Genomic DNA, 21418 nt, shown 5'->3' on the forward strand with positions numbered 1-21418 from the left:
ACCTTTAGATCCCCATTCACAAAACAGGAAACCAATTACTGCACAATTATCCATGGCTATAAACTCCACCTCTGAAACTGGGCCAGGACTCACACTTTAAAGTTACAGTTCTAAATTTCTAAAACGGTAATCTTCCAACTGTGACACAACAATTTAAAATAGGTAGCCTACTCTTGCAAGACAAAACCCTGAACAGAAGATATTGTGCCAGTAATAAACAGATATTTTATCCAACAATTAATCCACTACTGACTAAGGACTGTCTTTTGACAACCTAAAAGAGCTCTTCAAAACTTCAATTACAGAACACTGCAGGACACGGATTTACTATTCTGCTTACAGCCACTTCAGCTGAATGCATACTTGCAAAATATTGACTTCAGACGTTTCAGGAAATTTACTTACTAAAGTCCCCCCCCAAAAAATCCCATTCTTAATTAAATAATCATATGCATAAGATATCAAGCCCTTAAGTTATAATGTCTGCTTTTCAGTACCCGTTGTTGCGGCAGTCATCAATCCACTCCTTCATGACGGCGTGGTAAGTATCCAGGTCAATGGAGACGTCTTTTTGTTCTGGATCGAGCATGTTGCAAAGGTCCTCTAGTCCGCTGTCTTGTGAGCTGCGACTGGTCGTGTGCCGCAGGTAGTCCACAATGTGAGACACGTACACTTTACCTGGAAGACGACAGTAACACAGAGACACTGAAGAAAAATATTATCATATCGTTGGATAGGTTGACCCCGTTAGAACTGATAGTTAATACATTACTCCCTTCTCTTAAATCATCTTGGCTTTGTTCGGTTAGAGGTAAAGGCACCAAAAAAAGTAACCATAGAGAATTACCATTAACTTTGTTTTTTTGTGGTTGGTTTTACACATTTGTCAATACTGTATTGACTTCTTAAAAAGGTCTTCAGCTTTTATGTAGTAGTCTGTAGTCCACAGTAGTCTGAACTGTGGACTACTTTTTTCCTTGGACAAATGCTTTCAATGACCACATCTTCCAAAATTCATACCCTTCTCCCTAACAACTCAACAACTTGGCAAAGCTCCCTGTACTGTATCTTTTATTTTCACATCTTTACATATGGAACTATTTCCCAAAACGTTCAAGTTTAATATACACAACAAAACACCAAGCACGTTTAGACAGAAATCTGAAATACTTTCACAGCAAGTGTGCTTGACCACAAATAAAATCTAACAAAAGGTAAATCCGACCAATCATGGCTGATTCCATTTTACCTACACAATTACTTGTATTTATTTTTCCAATTTCATCTAGAAAAAAAGGGATATTGTTTTAAAATACTTTTTTTTACATTAAAATAGACCTGAAGAGGATTGAGGTATATAGAAAGAACACAAAAAAAGATGTATCCCCTGAACAGCACAAACAACAGAAGAGACTGCAACTGAAAATCTAATACCTTGTCCTCTATATTTCTTTAAATAAACCACATACTATACCTTTGCTGCACAAGATCAGTCCAGAAAAACCTGTGTGACTGTTGGGATCAGAGGGAATTACTTCTGCCTTCTACACAGAAAAACACACTGGAAATACTATACTCAATGAGACAATGACAAGTATTAATTCATCATTAGGCAATAATATTCAGCCTGCTGGAAGACTGAAATGCAACCCAACCAACCATGAAGGACCCTGTGAGTACCTCTGCGCTGGGTGTCACAGGCATGGAAGATGGTATCGAGCAGATTCTCCTCACAGATTAGGCTGATTTCTGCCATATTCTCCTTCCGGTTTTCAGAAGCCACTAAGGATCCTGAGAATTAATATGCAACACAAACACACCAAACACAGAGTGCATTGAGTTGCCTACAGTAGTAAAGTAAGCACATGATACATTTCTCACAAGATACAGCAACTACTGTCACAGTGTGATGGCCAGACACAATATGCGTTCCATACCATAAGGCAAGTTAGTTTGGAGCTACAACTAATAACTAGCCACCGGGCTGCCCATTAACAATCGTTCTTCCCACTTGCTGGGCAATGCAGGTTTTTTAATGCTGTATTGATTAAACATGTTTTAATTTAGGAATATGGAACATTTAAGCAAAAAATCTGAAATCATGTAGGTTTTGAAATAGATACTGACACAAAAAAAGACTTAAAGAAAAGTATTTCATCACTGGAAAGAGGGTATTTTCATATAACTTTAGGCAGTTGAATGGCAACACCTACATCTAATAGAATGCACTGTGTCACAACGGACCAATAAACGCTCCCGCTGGTGGATGACATACATATTGACACAGAATGGCAGCTGGCTGGTAACATTTAATCTCATATAACAGTCTAATCTGAGTTTGGTTTTAAGTTTTTTGAAAGGGTCAGTAGTTCAAACAACAGGCCTGTGAGTAGGGAGACCTTGGCACAGCAAAATGTCCCTTCAAAGACAGAACCCAACGGCCCTTACCAATTCTGCATTAAAAAAAAATAATTAAAAAAGAATCACGAATGCCTACAACTTTCCCCTAAAGTTCTGAAGCCCTTTGAAAATTGCTTTTTCTATTTTAAAAATTTGTATGACTAGCCTTTTCAGCACCACATTTGCTCTTCTGGAGGTAAACATAGACCGGAATTTTCATGTTTTTAAGCATTTGTCCCTTATCTTCCTTATTTCCATTATTTTATAAAAAAAAAAAAAAGTAGCTGAATTTGCCTTTTTTTCGTTATCACTATTTAGCAGTTACTACCAGATTCTCTGTTTGGTAAATCCAACTTGGAGTAAAAAAAATACTTTCTTTCCAAGACAACACCTCCAGTCAACAACCTTATACTTATGTACAGGAATCATCATGTCAAGCATTCCTTGTCAGTGCCATTATTACTGAAGCTTAGATCAAATAATCCATTTTGTTACACAAATAAATCTTAACCCAAGGTCCACTTATACGCTTTTTCCAATGCTTTCAACCACATCTCACACTCCTTATCAGTGGATGGGTTTTGCTCAGCAGTTACAAAAACTGCCATCTGTTGATGAAGACTATGAGATGTGTCTGAAAGCGCTACGGTTTCCAAGGTGAATGTACTTTCATGTTCAATCTGTTTTGGGTTCACTGCAGATAACCCAGCTAAAACAAGCTGCACATCCAATATGGCCAGAAGCTGCCACTTCCTACCTCCGTCTCCCATGGACAGTCTTTTCACAACCAGTGCTGGGTAGGGCAGCTCACACTCTGTTGAGTTTCCCGTTTCCCCTGAGCAGAAGTTGAGGTTGTAGGAGTGGGTGCTTTGGTTTGGGGTGAAGGTACGACACAGAGGTGGGCTCCTGCTCGCCCTCTCAGGCTGCACCGACTGGGGTCCTCGTGTGAATGTAAAGTAAGGGGAGTCTTTGGACTGGCCTGTGGGAGTCGAACAATACCTCTGCCATGTCTTAACTTGTCTTAAATCACTCCCGTCAGCCCCTCTCCTCTCGCCCAGAGTGCTAGTGATGGTGTATGTGACATTAGTAAGTGTGGCGGGGTTGCATGCTGGGGTGGAAGGGGTGGACATGGGGACAGAGGGACCCAGGCTGCTCCTCTGGGAAGCTGCAGAGCTTGGCATACCCATCCCTCTCCCCTTCTCCTTACCCCCCTCGTCTCTGTGGAAGGTCCCTTTCTTCAGGATGTTTTCCAGGTTGTGCCTGAGGCCACTCTGTGGACTGTCGTAATTGCTGGAAGAGAGTTTTGGAATCTGGAAAGGTGAATTGGGCTCCCGGTCACCACGCCACTGAATGGTTTGCAGTTTGCGGCAGATGCTGTCCACGGGATTGTGGCGGCGATTGGACTGGGGCGTGTAATAGTCCATGCTGCTGATGGCAGCGCTGAAGTGCTGGCTTCCTTGCTAGAGGAGAGGCTGACGACTGAAGAGAGAGAAGCAGAACATATTTAGTTTAACTGCATGTTAAGTTAGTAAAATGGAGACAAACAAACAGACATATACAAGACTTGAGACTGCTTGTAGAGGACCTACACTGTGCAACGTAAACTATGACGTACTACTGGATAACTGGGACATTTAGTCTTTAGGACTGGTTTTCTCTGGTTGGACTAACTGGCATTATAGGTGGAAAATGAACAGGTAGAAATGCAGTGTGGAAACACAAATATATAACAGCATACAGAGATAATTGGGATTATTTGAGACCAATATAGAGTAACCCAATATAAATTAAAATAAAATGACAGCTATGAGATGATACCAACCACCCAATGCCAAATAGTTTTTAGTTCCAAGATTCTGTGGCAATCATACACAGTCCTTCGGTACTTTAAAACAAGCAGGAGCCAAGAAAGGACTGAACAAAGGAAGAAGCTGGAGAATAAAGCAAAGGAGGGATTGATGGGGAATGAAATTACAGCCTCCCTAAACCACACACAGCTTAATAAAGAGTCCAGATAAGTTATTGTTCATGCCAACCAGTCCACAAGATCTTAGATTTCCAATCTTGCCTTCCTAATGTGAAAAGATTAAAGATAATGTGTTTAAATTTAAAGCATGACCTGTAAGTATCCTTAAAGTAGGTACATTTATAATTTTCTCTCATACAACTTGTGTTGAAATAAAAAAAAACTGGCTATCCAATTAATTTGATAAAGGTAATTGTGCAGAACACGTTACTCTTTGACAATGAAATAAGCTAAACAAATGCGTCTGGCTTCGACAGCTAGGGTTGGACGAATATGTTTTAAAAGATTCGTCAGCGACTCGAGCACACACATTTATCTCCATGCAAACACATGCACCTGACCACCAAGTAAAAAACAAACACCTTTTGTGTTTCTTTCTCAAACAGCCTTTGGTTGTTACCTTTTTAAAGCTAGCAGGAGCAAATATCCACGACGAAATGTTTGGCTAACTGTCCAGAGGCACACAGGGAGCACGCGCACAGGTAGTTTGAAGCTCAGCGCTCGAGACAGAAAGAGTTAAAAAAAAATCAAAGGGGTGTTCACGAATCTAAAAGTAATCCAGCACCCCCTCCCTGCGGTTTGAAGGGGGCACAGCACCCAATATGACAGGTTACGGGACAACGTTATATTTATGGTGGGACAGTCTAGTTTTGAAAAAGTGCATAAATTAAAACGTTTTGTCCCTAAGCAGTCTGCCCCCCTTTAAAGTGTCTCAAATCCAACTTTCTATTTTCACAGCCCCAACACACCAAGAAAGTTCCATATTGCATTGAAATTAAATAAACACGACAAAAAAGAAAGCAAGAAACTTAGACACGCATGAAGCATAATGGCATTGTGCCATGTCACTACGTCAGGGCTGTTGCAAAATTAATTGGTTTTTTTTGCGTATTTGGTGTCATGGCAACACAGTAATGGGACTGGTATCAACCTGAGCAAGCAGTAAGCGGTTTAACGAGGAAGGTGAACAGACGTCTTCTACGATTAAGGTAACGTATCCTACAATATTGACTCCTATTAGTAGCCTACTGTAGCCTGCGTGTGCGCCAATGTCGGGGATAGACCTATATATTGGGGACGGAAGTTGTGCTTTAATCTGGCAGCAAGTCTATACACACTATTAATAGAAAACACAAAATTACTATTTACAGTTACAGACTACTTGAAGTTCCTATGTTGACGATTAGCATACAGTGTCACCTCTTAGCTCATGTGTAATGCCATAGCCTATGTGGTCTGTGAAAGCCAATCATACAGCCATTCTATCACAAGGATGTTTCTCTTTACATTTTCTGTTTTTTAAATTGTTACAATTGTTAAAAATCATAGGAAAAAGGCTATAATGATGTCATTCAAGGGCCCAATTAATAACAAGATGGTACATCTCAAGAGGGTTATACTCTAATGTTTTTTTTGGAATTGAATAAATAAAAATTAGAATGTTTGACTTCCACATTGAGCTGAAACTTGATGACTGTTAGCCTTAAAGAATTACCAAAATGCCCAATACTCATAGAGTACCAAATACCATTTAGGGTCTCTACAGCAGTTAAATTGATTTATGAATAATAATAAGTTTGCAATATGTTGTGAGGAAATATGTAAACTCAGAAAGGTGCTGACTCTTAAGTGTATTGCTCAAACTGACCAAAACTTGCTCTACTGTACAGACACAGTCCAGTTCATCAGGTAAATTGTCCTGTAACCTTTTCCCTATGCGATGCCATGGATGCGTGTTTAGTAGTGAATACATATTTTGACGTGCACATTTGAAGTCTGTGTATATTGATAACTTATTTTTGTTTTTGTTTCCAGGAAGCAGCTACATTTCCACCATCTCAATGGCTGACAACATAATACCAAGCTTTAAGGTATTGAAACAAGTTATTCAATTGTCTTGTGGCTGTTTGGTTCATATACTAGCTGTAGGTGTGGGTAAAGGCTGCTGTCTAAATGCCATTTTAACTAAAGAGCACCTACCCTCAGTAGCTGCTCCAGCTGCAGCATCTTGGTGATTCCTTGGCTTCTTGACACTTAAGAATCCCCTCTGGTGCTCCACATAGAAGATGTTCCACCACTGCTTCTTGTCCTCATGTTGCAATAAGCAGCACCGAAAGACCTTAAGAGCCTCAGTCAATACGCGGTGTTCTTACTGTGACAAAAAACACATGAAAAACTAATCCAATGGATATTCCAGAGTATGGAAAAACTCTCCTCTCTGTGAAACCGTTTAATTCAGCTGATTTGATTGTCCCTATTTTTTTAGGGGAAGGACACGACCAGTGTCCACTCCTGTTTCTGTCCTCTTCCTTGCTCAGCAGAAATCCACTTTCCCAGCTCACGTTAAGTAGCTAGAGCTTTGCTTGTTTTCTGACCCTGTATGCTTGAGCAGTAGACAGCAGGCTCAGGTACAGATTAGGATGGACATGTGCAGACAGACAGGGACACACACAAACACACAGCACATGTGTGATGAGTGTTGACTTTGGTTTGGAGATAAATAGTTACAGAGATAACACACTTTTAAAGGAACTTTAAATGAATGAAGATGTTACTATGTTTATGGGAATTTGATGTAACACTAAAAAGATAGTCAGAGGCAATAGGAAAAAAATGAAGTACAGTAGAAATCAATGCCGTACTCTGATCATTTTCACACAGTGTTGTACAGTTGTCGTCCCTGACACTTTACAGTAATCTGGGATTATTATGCAAGCTTCCTTCTGCACCAGGAAGGAGAGGACAAAGAGTCAGTCTAATCCCAGACAACTAGAACAGACACGTAACTGAATGGCATACCAGGAAGACATGTCTCTTTACTATAAAACAATGACTCAGTGTGGAATAACAGGAAAAAAAAGCCCGGTAGTTTCCAACCTGTTTTTCTTGTAACATCATAAAGGTAGTGAGGAGGACATAATAACCACAGAGACTGGACTCAGATCCAAGCCCTCTCAATGCTAATATGATGCTATTCTGCTCTGTAAGTAAGTAAGTAAGATTTATTTATATAGCACCTTTCACAGATAAAAATCACAAAGTGCTTCACAGTAAAATGAGTACAATATAATGCAATAGACACTTAAAAACAAATGGAAAACATAAAAACAAAACCATAAAAAACCACTCTGTCTAACTATTACCTTTGACCTCCTCATGAGGTATTTTAGAAAGATATACATATAGCACCCCATTTTTGGTTACAGTTCCTTTCTCTATCACTTTTTCTCATTACTGTCTCAGTGGTCTGGTGTCTGGTTTTCCAGCAATGAGGTGTGATGTGTGAGAACCGTGACTAATGTTGCATGAGTTATCCCACCACACTGTCAACCTTACAGCAACCTCTGCTGGCCAATCACAGATAAAAACATGGAATAACAGATTAACAGGCATTATGTTAAATGTATTTTGGACTCCAAACTCCTTGAGTGAAAATTAAACTTGGCAGTCACAGTACATCAATTCCCATCAAGATGCACATTTTGATGTGATGTTTGTCATCCAATTGTGTGTTGCAATCAAGTTGGAAGAAGGAAGAAGTTTGAGGATTAACAATTGATGCCTTATGTTTCCTTCTTTGTTTCCTTATGCTTTGCATAGCAGGCACACTGAAGTGTAAAAAATCATATATGCTTGGGTTGGATTGACAACCGTCTGTGGAGATTGTGCCAAAGTAAACATAGTTATGTGTTTCTGTCGTTTTATGTTACATGTACACCTTTTCGTTAAATGTCACTGTTTTCTCTGCTGTTATGTTATATGTAACCAGGCAGCTGACCTGGTTATCGAGCTGTCCTCCACTCCAAAGCCCAAACCGGAAGTGATTCCCTTCGGGACCGTCTTCACTGACCACATGCTGACCATAGAGTGGAATGCGAGTGAGGGCTGGCAGGCTCCGCACATCAAGCCCTTTGGGAACCTTTCTCTCCACCCAGCCACTTCGTCACTACATTACGCCATACAGGTATGCCGACCAGGAAGCAGTCAAACTTCCAAAATAGATTTGACATGTTCTCTCTTGTTACATTACCAGGATGTCAGCAGACTGACTTAACCTGATTTGGCAATTGTATTTCCAGGAATTTTACCAACCTGGCAACACATGGTGGGTTTTTTTTCCAGCTAATTCCAGTGTTGCGACACAGCTTTGACTAAATAAATAAATCATTTTCTATTCCTTAACCAGAAAACCAGAGAAACTTCATTGAAAGAACTTCTCTTCTTAAATAAAATTAGAAAAAAAGGTTTACGTAAGACGGAATTAAAATAGTGTAGCGATGGTTGAACTCATGATCTCTGTATTTCTAAAACCTTATCTATGGCCCTGATCTAAACCCTCTTTTCTTCTCACCAGCTGTACGAAGGGTTAAAGGTGTATCGTGGGGACGACAACCAACTGCGCTTCTTCAGACCCATGCTCAACTTGAAACGCATGTCCAACACCGCTAAGAGAGCGTGTTTACCTGTAAGATGGAGGAATGAAAGAAATGATTACTTTCAAGCTTTCCACTTCTGATATTTCATCTAAGTGCCATAGCTACCCTCTGTTCTGTTCTTCACTTGTGTTTTCTGTTCCCCCACTCCACCTTCACCTTCACATCTTTGTCTTTCTCCACCTCTCTCCTTCTTCTAGGCCTTTGATCAGTCCCAGTTTCTGGAGTGTATCAGGCGACTGGTAGAGACTGACCAGGACTGGGTTCCTCACTCAGACTCAGCCAGTCTCTACATCAGACCAACATTTATTGCCACTGAGGTAAGGAGGATAGTGATGTGCTTAAATACAATGTGGAGGCAGAATGTGTATTCTTTTTAATGAAATGACGTATAAAATACATTGCAATGTGTTTATGTGTCCACGGTAGCCTGCTCTGGGTCTAAGGAAGCCTGGCAGGGCCTTGCTCTATGTGATCTTGTGTCAAGTGGGCTCATATTTCAAGAACAAGGCAGAACCCTTGTCCATGTGGGCCGACCCAAAGTACACACGGGCCTGGAAAGGAGGAACTGGAGATTGCAAGATGGGAGGGTAAGTAGCCACATACTGTATTTATGTTTTAGTTTTCATTCACTGATAATCAGTCAATGCACTCAACCATGGTTGTGCAGGGAGCAGAAATATCAAGCTTTTGACAGTTGATAAATACACAAAATATTCTTGTGTTTGCTCAGTCTTGAATTCAAAGATGTAAACCTTTGTCAACCGTCATTAGGTGACTTTTTAAAGGACAGGGGGTAAAAGAATTCTCTCTCTTTCACTACACAGTATCAAAGTTGCATGCAGCACTGTAACTGAAAACCACTTGTATTTGCAATTGTTTGTCACTTTGGATTTCGGCAGGAACTACGGATGTTCCTTGTTCCCCCAGTATGAAGCAGAGGAGCATGGGTGTCAGCAGGCGCTGTGGCTGTACGGAGAGGACCACCAGATCACCGAGGGAGGCACCATGAACCTCTTCCTGCACTGGATCAATGAGGATGGAGGTTAGTAGCACTACCACAACCCAACTCGACCAATCACATTTTTCTCTCAACTCTAAAGGGGTTGCTACTTCCATAATGCACCACAGATGCAAACGATGTTCCCGCTCAGGTGTGCTTTGGACACTTAATGTTTTACAGATTTGTCACTAAAACATAATTGCATACAGCATCTTCAGTATTACAGTTTTTTCTACACCAGCTTGCTAGTTTTTGTTGTTCTATTTATTAATTAAAGTAATTGTTTTGTCCAGAGGAGGAACTTGCAACTCCCCCTTTGGACGGCATCATACTCCCAGGTGTGACCCGACTCAGTGTCCTGGAACTGACCAGGAAATGGGTAAGAAAAGGCAAAAACATAAAGGTCAACATGAATCAAACAATATTCCAAATTAGTCATCACATTTCCTGTGGTCCTTCCGCTGCCTTCTGTGCTCACAGGGTGAGTTTAAGGTGACAGAGCGCTACCTGACCATGAGCCAGCTGTGCTCGGCTCTGAAGCAGCAGCGGGTCAAAGGGATGTTTGGCTCCGGTACCGCCTCCATGATCTGTCCCATTGGACACATTGTTTACCAGGGAGAGGTAAGAGACAGCAGCAGACACCCTGAAGAAACTGCATTTAATCCTGATTAATCCGATTTCACCATTGCATATTTATCGCCTTCTGAGCGACAATGACCTCTCCTTGGGTTCTATCACTTGCTGAGTCCTGACAGTAAGGAACAGACCAGATAGTACAATTGGAAAAGATTTTCCTCAAACATTTCATTATTTTCCATGTAATCTTTCAAACACAGCCATGGACACTGACTGAAATCAACTACAGAGTGTACAATTTAAAGTTTATCTGTGTATTATTATGCACGCTTTAACCCTTCTGTTGTCCTCCTTGGGTCAAATTTGACCAATTTTGGGGTTTTCTATAACCAAATTGTCCAAATAAAATAACGTGGATGGTTCCATACAATGCGCTTCACAATAAAATAGAGGATCAATTCACTGCTTTCATTAAATTTGGGTGTTTAATTCAATTTGATTTGAAAAAAGATTGCAAGAAAAGAACATTGAAACAAGTGACAAAAAAAATGTTGGGAGAATATTACAAACGTGGGGGGAAATGCTGCTGCTGTAATAAGGAAAATTTCCCCCCTGTGGGATGAATAAAGTATAATCTAATCTAATCTAATCTAATCTAAAAAAAGTGACAAAAAGATTGGAAAAAGCGACAAACATTTCGAAAGAGATAACCATGAAGTTTAAATTTAATATTTAGACCCAACAAAACGTTTTGCAGTAGACGGGGAGACAACACAAGGGTTAAAATGAAATAATTCAACAATTTGTGAAGTGCTTTTATTTGCTTTTTTATTGAGAGTAAGATTAGAAGATTGATTCCACTCTTCTAGAGAGCAAATCTCTACTAAATATTAGGCTACAGCCAGCAACCGGTTAGCATAGCTTAGCAAAAAGACTTGGAAACAAGGAGAAGCAGCTAGCCAGGCGCTATTCAAAGGTTAAACAAAACTAATCAGTTAAATGCCAGTCTCATTTTTGGCTTGGGAGCAATCACTTCTCCATCAAGTCTCTGGTGCATTCCTAGCCACCAGACTTCAGGAAGTGCTAAGAAATAACTGAGCACAAAACCACTAGTAAAACTGCAACTTGACATTTTTACACTTTGTTTTTTTTGTCAGACTAAACAAATAAGTTGTATTATAATTAGTGAGCTTTAGAGGCAGACTATAGGTAAAGGAAGTTGGAGTTTGTGTCTAGAGTCTCCTTTCCTTTCAGTTACACTGTAAAAAAGTTATGCTGTCTTTGATTACATTATGTGTGAATAGTTTTTAAACTTTTAGAATCTTAGTGCTTTTGAAGACTCAGACTCTCGGTCTCTGGACACCACATGGACAATTTCATCTTTAGAAGGTAGTCCGAACCCTGCAGCTTCTTGTTTCAATATTATAACTTGTTAATTTAATTCCTCTTTGTACTCGTGATTTATATTGTGCCGAGTAAATTTAGAGATTCAGTTATCTAAAAAAAGAGTGTTTTCTGTGTGTTTTAGAAATTGCACATCCCCTGCCAGGATAAGAACTCACAGTTGACTCAACGGTTAACAAAGGAACTCACGGATATACAGGTTGGTGGATGAACTCACACACACACACACACACACACACACACACACACACACACACACACACACACACACACACACACACACACACACACACACACACACACACACACACACACACCCCACATATGTTTCCCATTGCTCAGTAACAGCTGGTTGAACATCTGGGTTCTTCACACTCCTGTCACCCTCAGGACTCTATTTTCATGTAGTAATATGTTACTTTGAGTTAAGCATTAATTGATGTCGTTGGAGGAGAAAAATTGTGAAGAATAGCATCCTACAATGTAAAAGGTGGAAGCACGAGGGGCTGCAGTTTTGCTACTAAATGACAATATAATTTGTCTAATGTCTGCCTTGTCAGTCCTCACATATGTACTAACCAACAGTGAAAAAGACAAATGAATAGAATTGTTAACTCACTAATTTGAAAATAGTTGAAAGGCAAGACCTAACAAAAACAAATATTCTCTCCAAATATTAACTTATCTTGAATCTCCATAATTGTATTACTGGACTGTTATCTAAGTGATTATTATGTAATTCAACGAGATAAAAGAATTAAGTTGTTTTCTTTAACAAACCCCCATTGGTCCTCATTCATTTAAACCCAATGCATGCATTATCATGCCTGCAAGTACGTAATAAGTGAAATATAATATCTTATTAGATAATGAGTAACGACTGGATGATACTGTACAGGGCCTACAAACATGCCACCTCTACAGTCTATGCAGCGCTGCATGTTGAAACAGATTCATAATGTTCTATGCTGAAGGCTTAATTTGTGTTAATGAGCGTGTTCTGTATGGCTGACTTTCGGTTATTGTGCTGTGTAATGAGACTAGTATTTGTTGGGGTATGAGCTTGAATATGATCCTTATTTGCTCACTTGTACTGGTAAAAGCCTCACATATGTTAAGGTCTCGCTACAGCATACACCAAAACATCCTGCTCTTTGCAGTCAAGGGTCACAACAAATAGCAACATAAACCAAAACCTATCTGGCCACACACTCAGTACAAAACCTTTTTGGGAATTTTCCTTCAACTCCCTAGCACCAGAGCTTTAAAAAAAACACAAAAATCCTTAGGGCAAGTGTTGTCTGTTATCTGACAGACAAGAGTTTCAAACCTAATAATCTTCCAGCTTCTGAAACTAGAGAGAGACCATGTTAATGACTTGTTTAGCTTTTTAAGTCGTTGTAAAACCTGTATAGATGTGAAGCTGAACAACTTTGCAACATGGAATCCTCAAGCTAAACTGAGTACTGAATCAACAATATCACTCACCAATTGAGTTGCTTTTTTGGATTGTAGCTCCCCTCACTGTTGCCTTTAAACAGCTGAGTTGTGATATTACTGTAAGTAGGTTACCTCCAGGTCACAAGATTACTGAAAGACTGCAAACGCTACAGACACAGTTATGGTGCAATAACGCTATTCCAGGTAGCTGTTAATTTGCTATTAGCTTTCACATTTACTGCATATTTACGCAAGTACTATTCTTAAGTATAGTTTTGAGGTACTTGTACTTTATGTGAGTGTTTCAATTCCATGCTTCTTCATGCTATTGCTCCACTACATTTCAGATGGAAAGATGGTACCTTTTTTTTTTTTTAAGATTTTCTTGGGCATTTTAGGTCTTTAATGACAGGACAGTTGAAGAAATGAAAGGGGAAAGGGGGGGAATGACATGCAGCAAAATGCTGCAGGCCAGAGTCAAACCCAAGAGTCGAGACAGTCGAGACAGGAAACATTGTACTTTTGAATAAACTATGTTTATTTGACAAGTTTACTTTCTGCTTTGAGTAGGATTTTTTCATTTAAAAAGCATATGGATAAGCTTATAAAATACATTGGTAAAGATAGACAGGACAAACTACTAAAATATGTCTATGAGATTTTACCAGTGCCACTGAAATAGACAAGTTCCTTCCAAACTGCTCAGATGGTTTCATTTTAATAATATAAAAATAAAAATCTCAAAGAGGTTAACTTTTCTAACATTTCACAGAAAAGCAAAGACAAGAAAAGACAAGACAAACAAACAGCAAGAGTTTGTTCTTTCTTTCTGTCCTACTCCATCAGTATTTTAAAGACTGCTTCAAAATTATTTTGCATACAAATACTTAAAACTAGTTACAGCTCCAGCAGTAAAATGTTACTTTTGCACTGATGCATCAGTATTACAATCTCATAATGTCATACATGATGATACAGTACATCAGACACAGGGGTAATTTTTTCTTTTCTGTTTGTGAGATTTGAAGTACATTTAGCTGATAGTACGTTGGTACTTTTAGTTGAATGGAAGTTTTAATGCAGAACTTTTTCTTTGACTGGATTTGCACTGGAGGCCCAGCAGGTTCACACGTCTACATGATATGAGAAAATAGTGGCCTGTGGGTTCTATTTTTTAATCTCTCCTGATCTCATAAATGTCCTCTCAACATTTTGATAAGTCGATGTGGTTTATCTCTTCAACTAGGGACTTCTGTCCTCTTTTATTTGCTTGGTCCCTCTCTGTCTTGCTCTCTTCATTTTCTCAGGCGATTAGCATATCAGCTCCCTACATCATCCAGGCCTTGTGTGCATGCAGGATGTGTGTTATAAATGTGTTAACAACATCTTTATATCCGATAACATCTTCCTTCATCTTTAGAGAGAGAGAGAGAGAGAGAGAGAGAGAGAGAGAGAGAGAGAGAGAGAGAGAGAGAGAGAGAGAGAGAGAGAGAGAGAGAGAGAGAGAAAGAGAGAGGGAGAGCGGAGGAGAGCGACAGTTGCGAGCCTAATAGTGGAGTGTTGAGAGTTGGAGATAGGGGCAAGACAAACTTCTGAATTCTCTCATTAAGCGCGCTGTAATTGCACAAACCCAATTATTGCCTCAGCCTTTCGTGATCTTCAAAGCCAAGATCCTGCAAATGAAGCCTCGAACAAGTGAGAGAGGAGGAGGATGAGGAAGAAGATTTGGTCGTGGGGAGGGGGGGGGGCCGCAAAGCTTAATGAACAATAAAATCGACAAAACGCTGCGCTCCTTTCCTCAGCACTGTTAAGTCTGTTGACATTTCATTTGGAGGGAAGCAGTGCAGTGTTATCCCCCCCACACACACTCCTCCTGCCGCCCCTCTGCATGACAACATTGTGCAACAAACAAACGAGTGGTCTGAGGCAGCAGATGAAAGATGGGTTTACTAAGTCGCCCTGCTGTTCCTCTTTCAAGTTAATTAGAAATCACATTCTTTTGTTTCCCCTTCGCAGGCGTTTATTTACTTACTCACTTCGACCATTAGAACAAATTTGCAACATGAGACACAAATAATTGGATTTGTCTCTGCGGCTGTCACGGCTTGGGGAACATTTTGTTTTGATTTTTTATTATAGTTCCTTTGCTCTGTTGTGTTGTGTTGTGTTTTGTCGGTGGCTGAGTTTGCAGATTTGCTCACGGATATTTGTTTTCATTTTTTTGATTTGTGTTTTGCTCGCAATTTAGCAGATGCGGGTGAAAGAAGTTTAGGGCTTAGTGACATAGGCCCCCCCCTGGGAAGACTCTCCTGTGACCTTCTCATGATCTTTGTTCTCTTACAGTATGGACGCACGCCCAGCGACTGGACTATCCTTCTGTAGCAGCGATGAAGACGCCTGGAACACACACACATGTGCACAATGACCAGTGTGTGTACAATAAGGAAGTACTCTATGCAATAACCAAACACTACTATGTAACAAGTAAACAATGCATAACAATGTATTTGCAATATTTGTGTTCCAACTTGTTTAATGCTGTATGCCAGCTCTGCGGCTAGTGTGTCACACCGCTTTATCTTCTTTTAAGCTTAAATTAATGACAAACACATCAGTGTCCAGAATAATTAACAAAAGTAGGCTAATGTCTCATGCAATACTGCACAACAATTTACAGTAATCCAGCCACTGTGACTTATTCTGCTGCTTTCCAACCAAGGATACAGCTTGGCTGGGACTGAACATAAACAAAGAGAACAAATATGTGAGCTGTTAGAGTTACAGAGAATTTCATATCATTTGGTAAGAGTTGCAAAGCAGCTACAAGAAGAATTTCAACTAATTTACCTAATTAACAAATCTTCATATGGGTATGGCATGAAAAAGAAATTCATGCTCTCTTAAAGTTTTACAGTGAACCACAGTTTAGAACGGTGGTACAAACTCATTTGGGGGTGAGATTTTCCCAGACAGTTGTATTTTTTTTAACATTTCAAATCTACAGCCAGGGCTTTGCAGACGTAACCTTTTGGAAAGACCATCAAACAAATGCAGTAGTTGCTTTTCTGCTTCTGTAGTTAGTCAGTAGTACTGGACAAATAGTACTTATCAGTCAGTCATAAAAAAAAAGAAAATCTGTAAAATGGTCCTAGGTTTGTGTGAATGTGGTCTCTGATTATAGGACAGAAGTGTCTCTTACTATAAATAAGTGTCTCTTACTATAAATATAGACTATAGGACGTTTGCACCCATTTGAAAGGGACCTTCTGTATGAATATGGTACTGTTTCATGATACTTATTATTTAATGTATTGTATTTTGCCTTGAATTTAAAATACTATGTTAAAGATTCTCAATAAAATCAAAATTTTACCTGACATAGAGTATTTCTGGTACTTTCCCAGGGAACCAAGAACCTTTTTTTTTGGAACCAAACTTGCATTTGGACCAGAGGAACCAGGCACTAAGTTTCATTCCTGCATATAGTTGAATTTGCAATGGAAGAATTTCCAAAGGTTCAGGAACTTGATGGGCAAGCCAGGCTCTGCAGAGACGCTTCCACAATCCTTAATGATGCTGAGGAGTGCAAGTGTTTATAGAGATCCTGGAACCGAACCAAAGCCATCAGCATAATGGAGTCATAACAGAAAGCCATCAAACCTAAGTGCCCTTGGCTGTTTGGCTCTGCACTCACATGTGCATGCACACGCACGCACGCACACTCACAAACGCACACACGCACACACACACACAGAGGCAGACATACAGACAAGACCTCAGTTTGTGTCTGCCTCTGTGTGTGTGTGTGTTTGTGTGTGTGTGTGTGTGTGTGTGTGATGGAGGGCAGGTTAAAGTGGTCAAACGAGGGAATGTCTAAATAGAGTCAGGTTTGACATACTTTATTATTCATTCACTGTGTGTGTGTGTGTGTGTGTGTGTGTGTGTGTGTGTGTGTGTGTGTGTGTGTGTGTATGTGGGGGGGGTACCCTGTTGCGTTCTGGATGATTTTTGGCTCTTTGTGAAGACACCAGCTTGGCACCAGCTTCTTCCTTGTGTGCAGTGGCACAGCTGGTGTAGTGCCCAGTGAGTGCACTGCACGCACACACACACATGCACACAGGCACATACAGACAGACACACACACACACACACCAAAATGCCAAACACCATCTAGCCTGCCTACTGGTGAAATGACCGCAGCACATATCTCACATATTCTTTTTTTTTTTCGCTTCCTTTCTACTGTTTGCTTTTTCTTGCTATTTAAACGGTTTGTTTAATGATCATTAGGTATTAATTAAACTCTTCGCGCCATTATTTTTCCACAGGGATTACATTACAGTAAAATGGCAACTAATATAATCTAAATGACATCTAGACAGGCGAGGACACGTTGTGTGAACATTTAAGGAAATGTTGGACGTTAGCCTGACCAAAACCATTGCAGGAACACTGAAAAGCAGAATGTGACTTACTATTTCATTGCTATGCACTTTGGTTGACAAGTGTTGATTGGGCAAGTTGCTCAAAAGGCATTGAGGAAAAAGGTGTAACTATATAAAAGTAAACTAAAAGTAACTTTGATGGTGTGAAGGGATGGAGATACTGGCATTGAGAGGTTACACTTTGAACTGTCTTTGGCACATTTGCCATAGTAGTTCATCCCAGTACATACATGGTTTTGGTTTACATTCAACTGTATAGGTGTACCTAATAAACTGGTAACACACAGTAAGTAGGGCTATAAAGAACTTTTTTACCAACATACACACTTATTACGTCTGATTACAAGTAAATTGACACAATCGAGAGAAAAAAATAACTAAAATTATGTTTTCCATTAATCCTGATGGTCCTGGGCACAGTATTATTGAATTTGCCATTACACAGTGCTTTAAAGAATTTCTGATGTGCTATGTTTCATGGTTGTTTTCTTTGTTCCATATCTTATACACATATACATACATCTAAAAATGCATACATTTATCTCAATTCAATTCAATTAGCTTAATTGGCACAATAGGTTGGTAGATATTGCCAATTTATCTCTCTCTCTCCATTTCTCTCTGCTCGTAGCATTTTCTCTCCATCTCTTTTATTCTCTCTCGCTCTCTCTCTCTCTCTCTGAGAAAGGAGGGACCTAGGCAGGCCGCTCCCATTCAGCATGAGGACGCCGATTATGTTTTAATTGTCACTTCTTGTTAAGGCGGCCTTGACATTCACGTGGGGACAGAGGGTAGGCGGTCGGCGTAATCAGAGGAAATGGAGAGAAAGAGAGAGAGAGAGGGAGGGAGAGTGAGAGTGAAAGAGAGAGAGAGATGGCACCCATTCAGCTGAGAGTGGTATTTGGCTCTGAGCAGTGTGCCTCCTTCCCTCTCTTCCCTCTCTCTCACCCCGCTGGGGCATGATCTGATTTGACAAGCGCAACGCTGTCATCTTGAGTTTGTCCAATTTGAAATTCTAATTAATGTACTCGGCGCCACTTTGTGTTTTTGTCGTTGTTGTTGTTGTTGTTGTTGTTGCGTTCTTCCTCATCTTCTCCTTCCTTCTCAGGCCAGTTTGTCTTCTATTTGTCTTTTCTTTACCCTTTCTCCTTTTTCCCTCGCTCCTCCAGTGTTCTTCGGAGGCGGTGTGACTGCAGAGGCCACTCTGGGTGAGATTGTGGTCTCACACCATAACAGATGATATCAGTGGCTTTGATTCACCCAATTAAAATCAAACTGTATGTGTGTGATCTGGGAGTGCAGTACATTTTTACATAGTGTGTGTGTATTTGCTGTGTTTTTCTCAGAATGCCTAATGAGGAAGCAGAGAGAGGAGCAAAGGATGCTGGTGCTGAAGGGCAAAGGAGTGGTCAGTCTCTCTTTCCAGAACGTTCCATATGTACTGTACACTCAGAGGAAAAATACACCCTAATGGCCTTAAAGCACCTTAAATTTGTACACAACAAATCAACATGTCCAGCACAGCTAGAACCTTATGGCACAATAAACATCAATGGATACCTTTGGATGGTGTTAAAATCAAAGAGCTAAGAGCTTCTTTCTTGAGACGCAAACAAATGTTCATCTAAGGAGGGTCATAGAGAAGGCACAGAGACAAATGCAATGCACCACGGTATAGATCGTTGCAGATATAACTCTGCTGCCAGTATAGTGTATGAAATATAGTGCATATTCCCATGCTTTGAATAGAAAACACACAGGGTGACATTGGTGATTGCAAAAGGTTTGCCACTGAAAAACTCAAGTACATAGCTCGTTCAGTCTCAAATCTGCCTGTATTAAAAAAGAAAAAAAAACATGCACATAATCACACACATGACAAACGTGCAATTTGTTTACGATGTATTTTCCACTCCTGCAGTTTAATATCCACTCGTAGCAAACTTGATTCATGTTTTTTTAAGGTCATGTTTAGGCACTCATGGTCCTTTGGTGTTGGTTAAAGACTGAAAAAGGCTACAGTGAACTGAAGCACAAGACAGGATGTGTTTATGTAACCAAAAACCACAATCTTTTACTTAATCAGAGGTTTTTTGTTCCTTAAATACAACCACACACAAGTCTTTAGTGTCTCAGTCCTGCACTTTGTGCACCAATCCAACCCAACCATTTCCCATCAACTTTATGGTACAAGAACCGTTCCCTTTCTTGATTGGACATGTTTTCCATCGAAAATACTGTAGAGTAATCCAGGCAGCAATTGGAGCAATAGAGAAACAAATTAATTATAGGCTAATTTAATTTATTGGAGACAGGGTTGCCAGAAGAGTTCCAAGTCTCTACTAGAGGAATCTTTTAAAAGATATTTCCTCATTTAGTGTTTTTTTCTACTCATCACACACTTCATTGACTCCCATGAAGCCTGTGGGCCACAGGCTAGCTTTTTGGTCAAGCCATCTCCCTTACCACTGCACAATCCTGTTCAGTTAAAATGAAAGTGAAGTTATGTGTTTCATTACCAGCAGGTGGTGCTAGCAGCCTAGGAACCATAGACCTCAAGACAGCTTTGCTTTAGAGAGGTGGGAGAAAGAAAAACAGAGAAAAGGGAGAGAGAGTTTTTGGAGGCCTGCCAATCATGATGAAAAACCACTGCAGAACTAATCTATTTCCATGCCTGTCCTAATCCACCAACACAACGATGGCATCATTTTAATCACAAAATCATCATCACCATCACCACTGTCACCATCATCATCCTCCTCCCCCTCCCTCCCATCCCCCTTCCGCTGCATTAATACAAAAAAATATATTTTTTTGTAAATAAGAGCTTGTGATTAAGAGCAGATTAGTGCGCGCCTTCAGACGGACAGACAGACTGTGATGGGTTTTGTTAACACGAGAGTAACACTGGGTGTCAGTTGTGTGTGTCTGACATTACATCAACGTTATCCTCCTGCCGCTTATGTTATCGCTCTTGGCTTAGAGTTTTAGGGGACTTTTTAACAGCAGTGCTGCTTAAGAGCTTAGAGTAAATGGATGGATGGATAGATGGATGGATGAAGATCAGGCATACACACATGCACAGAGAGATCAGTGTCACTCACACAGATTCAGCGCCAAAGCCTGATTTGCTTTGTGGTAAAAGCTGTTTCATTTCTCATCAGTGTTGTAATGGAGATGCTCCGCTGTCACACGACACTTGAAGTCTCATTTTGTACTGAAAAAGAAAAAAATCTGCTGTTTTGTTGCCCTGGTATTCACCTCATTCTGAACTAACAGTATCTGGTGGCATTAGATATCAGCTTTCTGATTGTCAGGTTTTGGATATTGAAAGCAGCAGGACTTACAGATGAAACGTGCATATTAAAATGTATTTTATCACTATCAATTGGTTTATGACTTTACCGTTCTTGCCTCTATTGAACAATGGGGGCCAGAACTCAGTTAGCTCACTTTGAGGACTGCATGGAAATTATTAGAGGGTTTGGAAAAGGGATTAAGATATGATATTTTTTTTCTAAAGGAAAGGTAGTGAAATAAAGAATGGCTCTGGTATTGCATGATTGCATCATTTTGTTGTTGTTTTTTACATAATTTGGGGCAATTGCAAATTGCACTTCCATAAAGTTTTGAAATTATGAAAATACAATAAGAAGACAGATAGATAGATAGATAGATAGATAGATAGATA

General features: G+C 40.0%; 2 protein-coding genes and 1 long non-coding RNA gene across 7 annotated transcripts in view; 1 reads left to right on the top strand and 2 right to left on the bottom strand.

Annotated features, from left to right (window-relative positions):
• lrmp (lymphoid-restricted membrane protein) overlaps positions 1-6811 on the bottom strand; it is a 74003-nt gene extending 67192 nt beyond the window's left edge. The window contains exons 1-4 of one of the 2 annotated variants that reach the window (XM_032504941.1): positions 6407-6811; positions 3158-3879; positions 1681-1791; positions 498-678 (exon numbers count right to left, since the gene is read on the bottom strand). In XM_032504941.1, the coding sequence (XP_032360832.1) occupies positions 498-678; positions 1681-1791; positions 3158-3824 (959 nt within the window). In that variant the 5' untranslated portion in view covers positions 3825-3879; positions 6407-6811. The remainder of the gene's footprint in view (positions 1-497; positions 679-1680; positions 1792-3157; positions 3880-6406) is intronic. The other variant, XM_032504942.1, reaches the window with a different exon arrangement.
• bcat1 (branched chain amino-acid transaminase 1, cytosolic) overlaps positions 5359-21418 on the top strand; it is an 18730-nt gene continuing 2670 nt past the window's right edge. Inside the window, exons 1-12 of one of the 4 annotated variants that reach the window (XM_032504951.1) lie at positions 5359-5415; positions 6241-6297; positions 8196-8390; positions 8781-8891; positions 9060-9179; positions 9289-9449; positions 9762-9904; positions 10156-10241; positions 10343-10483; positions 11967-12041; positions 15626-15696; positions 17417-17434. In XM_032504951.1, coding sequence (XP_032360842.1) covers positions 6268-6297; positions 8196-8390; positions 8781-8891; positions 9060-9179; positions 9289-9449; positions 9762-9904; positions 10156-10241; positions 10343-10483; positions 11967-12041; positions 15626-15664 — 1101 coding nt within the window. In that variant the 5' untranslated portion in view covers positions 5359-5415; positions 6241-6267 and the 3' untranslated portion in view covers positions 15665-15696; positions 17417-17434. Of the gene's footprint in view, positions 5416-6240; positions 6298-7313; positions 7418-8195; positions 8391-8780; positions 8892-9059; positions 9180-9288; positions 9450-9761; positions 9905-10155; positions 10242-10342; positions 10484-11966; positions 12042-15625; positions 16029-17416; positions 17435-21418 lie in introns of those variants that run through there. The other 3 variants (XM_032504950.1, XM_032504948.1, XM_032504952.1) reach the window with 3 other exon arrangements.
• LOC116672951 (uncharacterized) overlaps positions 16406-21418 on the bottom strand; it is a 9685-nt gene continuing 4672 nt past the window's right edge. The window contains exons 2-3 of the long non-coding RNA XR_004327694.1: positions 16999-17003; positions 16406-16500 (exon numbers count right to left, since the gene is read on the bottom strand). This is a non-coding gene — a long non-coding RNA (uncharacterized LOC116672951). The remainder of the gene's footprint in view (positions 16501-16998; positions 17004-21418) is intronic.

Source organism: Etheostoma spectabile, chromosome 23, assembly GCF_008692095.1.
Source record: "Etheostoma spectabile isolate EspeVRDwgs_2016 chromosome 23, UIUC_Espe_1.0, whole genome shotgun sequence".
Lineage (NCBI taxonomy): Eukaryota > Metazoa > Chordata > Actinopteri > Perciformes > Percidae > Etheostoma > Etheostoma spectabile.